This window comes from Theobroma umbraticum, unplaced genomic scaffold (genome assembly GCF_002168275.2).
Source record: "Theobroma umbraticum cultivar Fairchild unplaced genomic scaffold, ASM216827v3 scaffold_95.0, whole genome shotgun sequence".
NCBI classification, from domain to species: domain Eukaryota; kingdom Viridiplantae; phylum Streptophyta; class Magnoliopsida; order Malvales; family Malvaceae; genus Theobroma; species Theobroma umbraticum.
In genome coordinates, this window is record NW_018397257.1 from 3,934,020 (window position 1) to 3,943,347 (window position 9,328).

Consider the following 9,328-nt stretch of genomic DNA (forward strand, 5'->3'; position numbering starts at 1 on the left):
CATTGATATGACCAAGTCTACAATGCAAGATGTAGGTTTGACTTGGATTATCTTTCTTTACTTTATTGACATTTATATTGAGAATTGGGCTATCAAGATCCATAACATAAAGTCTTCCATGACATATTGCAGATCCATAAAAGACATCATTTTGAATGATAGTGCAATGATTGTCTTTCATAATAAATTCGAAATCATCATTCTTAGTTAGGTATGAAACCGAAATGATGTTTCTAGTTAATGATAGAACACAATAACACCTTTTTAACTCCAACACTAAACTTGATGGTAACATGAGATCATAAGTCTCAACGACAACTATTGCAATTCTTGCACCATTGCTCACTCTTAGGACTACCTTATTTTTACCAAGCTTTCTACTTTCCCTTAAAGCCTTTATATCAGCATATAAATGCAATCCACATCCTGAATCTATTATCCAAGATTTAAGATTGACAATAGAAAGGTTAAGCCCAATCATATTCAAATTCAACTCTTGATTTGTCAAGATTGCACCTTTCCATTTATTGTGAACTTTTCTCAAGGCGATATACCAGTCCAAACATTTTTAGCTGATGGCATCAAGTATGCCAAGCAAAGTAGCAATTATCATTATACCCATTCTAACGACCTATAAATATAACAAAGGTATTTGTGTTATTCTTTCATGCTATTAAACAATTTAAGATGAAGTATTAAATCTTGTATTGGTTCTCTCACTAATTTTTGCAATAATAGCCCTCACTATTACATAAAAATCTTTACTAGGTATTTCTTGTGGGTTAGGACCCTTTTCAAGTTATTGCAACCTTCGGTGACTCAGCAAGCCATAATAAGCCTAATTGGGTAGATAACATAGCTTGTCGATTGCATCTCCATGCAACTACCAGATTGGTTAGTTGACAACTCCTTGTCTAAATGCATTATATGCAGTTTGCCTAACTCCAACTTTAATACCTTGTAGTCAAGTGTAACACATCTGAATAGCACAGTGTTAGTTGAGTAAAACCCATCAATAGCTTAAACGTACTTGTGTAAAAGTTTAGCCTCAAGTGACTTAACAAGCCTCCAATTAAAAAGCAATATGGTTATCTTGCTATAAGATGGAAAATAACTAGATCATGTGAAACATGTGACTCAATATTTTAATGAGAGTTTTTTTGTAATTTTTTTATTGAGGTCTCATCCATTTTGGGCATGCATAGCATTTATAATATCGTATAAAATAAATCTATCACATGCATACTACTAGGATAATTATGTACTTTTATCTAGTCTAATTTCCTTAAGCCATTAAAGGAAATTAGTTGGTCAAATCCTAAGTGATTACATAGAAAGTCATTTCCAAGCTTTCTTGTAATCTCCTTGTCTTTTCATGGTGCCTCTGTATCTCTATCTTTGTATTACAAAATAATCCCTAGCTAATACTAATTTGACACTTTGATGTAACTAATTACATTTAAAATAAAGAAACCTTGAGTTGCATTCGAGGGGAGTTAGGTGATAAGAAAATTTACAATTTGGAGAAAAAGAAAGAAAGGCAGAGTGTGTACACCCTATTTAAAATTTAATAAAAACCATGAAAAAATTTACCGTCCGTAATCATATTGGGTATAAGTTCACAATCATATCACAAACATATTTTAAAATTAATGTGCTTTAGTATCCAATTACCAATTATAAAAATAATCCAAATCCTTAGCTTAATCAACATTTATCTTAATCCAATTAAGATAAATCCTAATCATATTAGGTTTAATTAAGTTTCTATTTATATTAACCATTATGACTTAATTTAAATAAATTAGTTTAACAATTTGACTAATTTTCCAATTATTTGAGAATAGAACAAAATAGGTAACCTTAACGTTTAAGTAGTTACCATATTCTAGTTTCCTAAACAATTTAGAAAACTAATTTATTTTCTTTCCAAATATATATTTTAGAAACAAACTTGGATAAATAATATTGTGATAATAATCATATTTAATTTAATTAAATATGGTATAATCCAATCCCTTAAATTATGGGATATTAATCAACAATTAGGAATTAATATGCTTGTGCATTCAAAAATCCTTAACTTTAGGATTTTCTTTCCCTCATCCGACCAGTCAAAGTTTCCCAAACTAAAACCAATTGGAGCGGCACATGGACTCCTTTCTAGCCTCTAAAGCGGCAGCTAAATATCAACCAAGGTGGCCAAAAATTGCAAGTTGGAATTTCACCATAACCCGTAATACCCTGGATGTCGCATATGCGGTAAAAATTTTGTTGTTCATGAAACCCTTTTATGGACAGCCATTACCTGAATTTTGCAGACCATATACTAAACAATTTTAACATATTTTCAAGGCTGGAAATTACTCAAAGTAATATTAATGAACCCTTGAAAAATTCTCAATTTTTCTGATCATGATTCATCACCATTCAAGCTCAAACTCGTGTGAAACTATTTCGATTTGAACTCTAACTTTTCAACTTGCAAAAACTTGGTTGAAATCATTATTCTAACACTTAAAAAGAAGTATTAAATCGTGATTAATATACAGGAATTAAATGCTAAAATTTACCAAAACAATTTTTGACAATTTAGGCACATGTATCGGTTTGGACTAGGATTTTCGGACAAAACATTTTTGTCAAGTTGGTAACAATCAAAGTATAAAATCCAATCAAAAGACAACAACAAGGAGGCTCTAATACCAATTGGAGGGTTATGCCATGCTCAAAGTTGGAGTTTCATGAATTAAAAATAATTAAACGGAGTAACACAGTGGAATTTAAAGAAGAAAAACCGAAACCTCCCTTGGATCTTTTGTTTTGTATTTTCAACTGGATGAATCATACATAAAAATTCATGGGTTGAATTGTATACCTTAGTGAGTGATTGTTGAAAATCACAATTCACAAATCCTCCACTTTTGCATACACCAAAGCCCAATTGTTGTCAACCAAAGCTATCCATATGTCTAGCCTTTAATGGTGATCCACATAGATGACAATTGAAACCTTCACAAGGTTAGGACAACGTATGTACCGTGATGCTATGCTAGTAGCCAAGATTTCATAAATTTCACCCAAGATGTTTTTCTTATTGTCAAAACAAAAAGAAGACAAAAGAAGAAAAATTCCTTTTCCTTGGGAACCTCGCCAATTGGCGACAAAAAGAGAGTTTTAGGCTTTTTTTTTCTCTTATTTTTCTTGTCTTCTTTTCTCCCAATCTCACACAAGGTGCAACACACGCATAAAGTATTTATAATTAGATTAAAATGATGATCAACCTTTTGGTTAAATACGAATCTCATTTGCATTTCACATTGTCATCTTATTGTATATGACTCATTATGTCTCCAACATGTTGACAATAAATATAAATTAATTCTATTAAGAATTTACATTTATATTTATAAATCATGAGTGACATGTGACATATAACAATACATCATGGTCACTCGAATGTTAGGAGAGTCAAGATGGTTTGAATAACCTTTTAGTGTACAGTATCTCAGTGTAATTCGATCCATTCATCATATATCCCAGATAGATAAAAAACTTGGCTTGGTGTCTACTTTCTAACTTATCCATATTAGTCCTGCAACTTCCATATTGACCGATCAAGATTGCCTTAGCCAAGGACTTGTAGTCAATATAAGCTAGGAGCAAATGAGATATGTCTCTGTCGAATTCATTCATCTTTGCATGTTTCATGCCATATCCAAAAGCACCATGTTTAGGCGTTTGGTCATCTCTAGACCCGTAGAGGTGAGAGCAAAGCATGACAATTCACATATAGATGACCCGATATCATAAGTCTAAAGATTGCTTACATTACTAACATATGAGAGTATTTTCATAGACTCTTGAGTGAAATATCAAATGAAACTCTTATAGCGGATTATGTTAAGTGAACTTGTTTCTTAACAAGCACCCACATACTATCCCCAAGTATCTCACATACTTCAACCTATTAGATCGGTTGCTTACTTTCAAAGTAAGAAAGCTTAGCATGTATCAGTATTTGAGCATTGGCAATGTTCTTATTCTTGGCAATACAATGACCAGAAACATATTTAGGAACAAGATTTTAATGTATAAGAATCTCATAGTTATAACCTGTATAATTTCTTTGTAAGGCCATTATGTTCTAAGGGTTTTATCTACATAAGTCTCTCATAATTCTTTATAAATAAACTCATAAATAAACAAATACCTCATACATTATATAAAATATTTATAATATATTTAAGAGAAAATTATGAGAAATAACCTTCGTAATAAGGTCAGTTCAAAAGTAATCTTCACTATAATTTTAACTGTTTTTAGATAATATTTGTCATGACTTAAAAAAAGTAATAAATTATGGAAATATGTTGAAAACGTAGCTAACATTAATTCATATTCTTTTGTTTCTTTCAAACGTTTCTATTTTATTGAATGTAGATATATAGCTTGCAAAGCTTCACAATCAAAGATATTGAACTGTAAAAGGGAATACAATCACCTTGAAAATGCCCAAAGACATGAAGAAGATCAAAACAACACAAGCCGTAGGAAATGACGCTGGAAACATGAAGAGGATAAAAGGCAATACAAGCCTCGGGATGTAATGCCTGGAAACAGAAAAATAAAGGGTAAATGGAGTTCGTATGGAAGACATTAATTCATATTCCCTCGAATAAAAAAGTAATCCAATATGCCAAATGCTTCATTCTTGTATGAAAGATAGGATTCTTACAAGTGCAAGTGGCACTGATATTGTCACGATGGAATGTTGGAGGAGCGAAAGTTGTAACCTTAAGCTGCTTTAACAAGGATTGGATCCATGTAACTTTAACAACAGTAGCAGCTATTGCTCTATATTCTGCCTCAGAACAAAAGCGAGCCACTATTTACGGCTCCACAGTGAAATTAAGTATTCATATTATTGCAATTGATACACTCGCAATTTTTATTTGCAATTTGCACAAATATATTTTTGTCCCAAATTTATTAACTTTGCAACTTCAAATGCTAATGCTATATGGAACACCCTTCCCTGTAACCCCAGGCTCAGAGAAGGGCTTCAAAAGCTCATAAGGAGTAATGCCGGCTCCATTTCGGTTCCTTAAATTACAGTCTGCATTTCTTTCATCAATAATGCCTTCAAGCTCCTTCAGCTTTCCATTAAATCTTTCAAATGCCGCCTTTATAACAGGATTTTCAGCCCATGACGGCTCGACTTTGTCCCCCAAGTACTCCTCATCCGGTGAATGATGTGAGATCACATCCCAAACAGCCATGGCTCTAGTAGCTTGAATTTGTGAAGGGAGGCATTCAAGTAGTGCAGCTTCAGGTTTTCTCAAGAAAAGTCTCCAATCTTCTTCAGTGGGCTCTTCACTGGGCATTTTAGCTCTAGTGAAAGAAGGCCTGCTGGGGAAGTAGCCTGCATAAGTATATTGGCCAAAGTTCACTGCTGCATGGTGACCTGATGCCACCCAAATTATAGTCATGAGGATCTCAATTAGGTCCTGTGGGGTTTGGAGGACAGGCCACCATGGTTCGTCCTTCTTGTCTCCATGGCCTACCGTTCGAATTTCTTTCCACCATGCTTGAAGCTCTTGGTCAGACTCGACCATATTTGCTTTTGGGTAATAGTGGTTGACATACTCGGTCACCCATTGTTTGAGGGCATCCCAGATGAAGAGACCATCATTGGCATAAGGGTAGTCTTTGATTGTTAGCCTAAAGCCTTGAGGAGCAGTTGGATCTTCAACAGCCATTCCCCTGGCAATTAAAAAGAAAAGTAATCAAAAAAAAAACTTTATGCAAAAAAAGAAAAAAAGAGGAAGTAAAGTAATGAAATCACCTGCTAATCAAATCCGCAGGCAGTGATTGCTGGTCAAATCGCCAATGTTGGTCATAAAAGACAGAGCCAACCTCTAGATAATACTTGCCAAGGGTGAATATTTTCTCAATTGGCCCATCAGCACATATTAATGATTCTCTGGCCAATGCATTGATCTCCATCGTGTAGCGGAGATGAGGATGTAGTAATCTATAAATTGGATGCATCATACTGAGTTGTCGATTAGTTGCGATGATATAAGGCTCACCACAAGCGTGAGTTCTCAACCTACAATAGAGATTTTTAGCCGTTCCTTTTGTTAAAAGCGATTAAAGAACCCAGAAGAAATTAATTGAAACAGTGGAATATATACCAGTGACTAACAAGCTGGTGATAGACTGAGTCGTGAGAAAGAGCATGAGTTTTTGCAAGTTTCCAAAGCCAGTCTCCTGTGGAATGAAAACTAGGCGTGTATACCTCCTTCCACTGCGGTTTCCCATCCATTGGTGGACGAGTCAGCTCGATGGCTATAGGCCTCAATGTCTCATCTGGGTTCAAGAAAAATATCGTACGTGATCCATAAAGTGTTCTGCCTTTAAGGTCTCTAACTTTCTTGACATATGGTAAGAAGAGGTCATGGTAATCAAGGATGAATAATTTCTTTTGCGTTATTGCCTGCATAAATTGAATTTGAAAAGAAAAAAAAATTAGGTGCACTAATTTAAAAAAAAAATCAGAAAGCTCAAAATTTCAAATGGGTCTTGTCACTCAAATTACCTTATGGACTGTCATGACATCGTTGATTTCTCGCTCAATTAGGTCTGTCGTGATGGCTGATTCCGCAGGACCATAAATATTAGGGTCGAGTTTGCTCTTCAATGGCCATTCCTGTAATCAAGAACGATAAGTATAGAAAAATTCGACGGTATTCATGAATAATTTAACTTCTATAATTTACGTATTTCCTACCGTGACTAGCTTTATGCTAAATGGATTAAGACCAGCAAGAGTTTGGCGAGCGAATTCCTCATCCCTCAACCAAAAAAATTTGTCTCCTGCAAGAACAAAAGCACATGAATAGGCATAAAAAGAGACAGAGAAGAGTGAAAAAACAGAGTGCTTACTGTTCAATGTTTCAGGGGTCTCAAAGCGCAAAATACTATGAGTTTCCTCAGATATAGTCTTGATAAGCCTGGGCAAGACTGATTTCCATAACTCTTTTTTATCAAGGGCTGGCAAGTTAAGCCCCTCAGTGAACAATTGGTCTATAGTGTTGAAGTCAGGAAATCCAAGATCAGGGTCGAGGATTGTAGCTTCTAGCGATGGGATTACCACCTGCAACATTGAGTATATGAAATTTGTGGCGAAGGATAGCTGCTTCACCTCTGAGAATGCTTCGTCCCTAGGCACGTAGAAATTGGCTTGCCATTTCTCGTAACGCGGATCTGCATTAACAACATTTGATAAATATCATCAACTATGAATGTTTCAGATAATGGCGATGCAAGTAATTGTGTTATTTCCATTAAAGAGGTTATCACCGCAATTTATTGACCTGTATCACAACGTGAACGACCCGTTCTGCAACGCCGAGGGTATGGGAACTCTTTCCCACCGAGTACGGATCTTTTCTTACTTGGAGCAGTATCAACATCACCAAGGTCATTGTAAACGTCATAATCGTAAACCCTTTCAAAGGATTTGAGTTCTCCTTGACCATTGCCTTGTAAATTCACAAGCTCTTCTTCTCTCAGTTTCCTTAATCCTTTTGGTGTCTCTGACGGTAAATACGACTGCTCCATAGATAATTCTAATAGGATTACAATTTACAAGTTGAATGGGAAACTCAAGGACAGAAATTAAATAATTTGCTGAGAATTACACATGCACAAAACATGAAATGCTGAAGGGAATTGAAAAGTAAAACTCTTAACCTTGTTGGTAAAGAAGACTCCCTTCCGAGGATTGTCATACTTTGAGTGAACCCAAGAATTACAATTGACATCGAGAGGGCCATTTGGAAAACCGTCAATGACTATGTTCTCAAGAAACATCTCCTTGTGATGTTCATTCTCAACAAGAACAGCACCAATCTCACCAAAATCTGCCGGTAATTCAAAGACTGCCTCATACTTAACAAGCTGACCATCCTTGCTCATCCGGTGTGCATACCCTTTAATTCTGGCCTTCTCTAACCCCGTCTCTATAAATTAAGCTCAGAAAGAAATGAAGCACCATTTTAATATATACAAGAAGATATAAAAAAGAATCATTATCTCTTCGAAACTCTGAAAGCTTTCTTTACTTACTAGGATCAAGCTCAGCACTAACAAGCTCCAAGAGCAGTGTTTTGCCAAGCAAATCTTTGATATCATCGAGCCCTCGTTCTAACCCAATGGTTTTGAGGAAACTACTAACAGTTTCTTTTACTGTGACAACAGCCTTATACCCAACAGCCTTCTTAGTAGTATTTGTTACAGCTTTGATGTTACTGGGAACAAACCCAACTTTAACATTTTTGCGTGTTTTGTTCATTAAAGACCTCGCTTTGACAGAAAGAGAAATGGGGCCAGCGCCATGGAAAAATGGCTTGTGCAATGGAAGTAGGATTTGGATGGGTTGGGATGGATGAATCAGTGGCTTCAACATTTGTTTGGACTTTTGGGTTACACAAGATATCAGGGTCTCTTGGCTCCGTAAAGCTCAGGCACTGACCTATTACATATAAAGGGCAAGGGAGGCAGGGAAACAAAGGAGAAAGAAGATGAAGAAAGACAAGACACTCCCCAGGGTCAGTAATGGGATATATTTCTCGTGAAAAATTAACTAAGAAGATGAAGAAAGACAGATTGTCCTTTATGTTTGCACGAATCTTCAAAGTAATCAATAAAATTTTAGATATGAGTTATTTTATAACTATTCTCTTTAAAATTATAAAAACTAGAATGTACACTTAAAATTAATATTCAATGGTGGATTACTCTGAAGTGAACATTATTTTGAAATATTTTAAAATAGTAAGACAAACATTCAATTTGAAATGAAAAGATTTTGTATTTATCAAGAAGAATGAAAAGTCCCATGCTCACTTTGAATGAGATTAACAAATCTAATAGAACATCAAGCAATTATAAATAGTAAGGGTAAACTTCGGTGAGACCAGGGGTGGATTGTTGTGTTACTATGGGGGGCAAAATTTTTTAAAATATTTTATATATTATATATTTAAAACATTAATTCATATAATTATTATGAGAATATGATAAAGAAAATATTAAGACACTTTATGAATTGTGCTAGAGGTTAGTGAAAACAGGAAAGTCAAAACATCATCACTTGATTGATTTATAAATTGGTCTTGTTTTGATTTTTTCAGTTTTTACGGCAATTATTGAGAGAATTCGTTTAATAATGAAAATTATAAAAATAAGATTTTAGAATAAAATAGATTACCCCTTTTTTTAAATAATTTAGTTATTTATATAAAAAAAATATTGTTAA

At 34.5% G+C, this 9,328-nt stretch overlaps 1 protein-coding gene across 1 annotated transcript; it reads right to left on the reverse strand.

Annotated features, from left to right (window-relative positions):
* Positions 1-4,422: 4,422 nt before the first annotated feature.
* Positions 4,423-8,605, reverse strand: LOC110412612 (linoleate 13S-lipoxygenase 2-1, chloroplastic-like). The gene is made up of 10 exons (XM_021423197.2): positions 8,137-8,605; positions 7,762-8,030; positions 7,383-7,620; positions 6,952-7,272; positions 6,797-6,882; positions 6,605-6,715; positions 6,201-6,502; positions 5,849-6,115; positions 4,739-5,766; positions 4,423-4,613 (listed from the first exon to the last, which is right to left on the reverse strand). Exons 1-9 carry the CDS (start codon positions 8,474-8,476, stop codon positions 5,007-5,009), a joined length of 2,694 nt encoding a protein of 897 aa, XP_021278872.1. The 5' UTR covers positions 8,477-8,605; the 3' UTR covers positions 4,423-4,613; positions 4,739-5,006.
* Positions 8,606-9,328: the final 723 nt, after the last annotated feature.

Coding starts and splice junctions, on each gene's coding strand:
- LOC110412612 (XM_021423197.2), bottom strand. CDS start 8,476: ATGTTGAAGCCACTGATTCATCCATCCCAACCCATCCAAATCCTACTT. Junction 7,621..7,761: donor GAGTCTTCTTTACCAACAAG/GTTAAGAGTTTT, acceptor TCTATGGAGCAG/TCGTATTTACCGTCAGAGAC. Junction 6,116..6,200: donor CACCAGCTTGTTAGTCACTG/GTATATATTCCA, acceptor TCTCTATTGTAG/GTTGAGAACTCACGCTTGTG.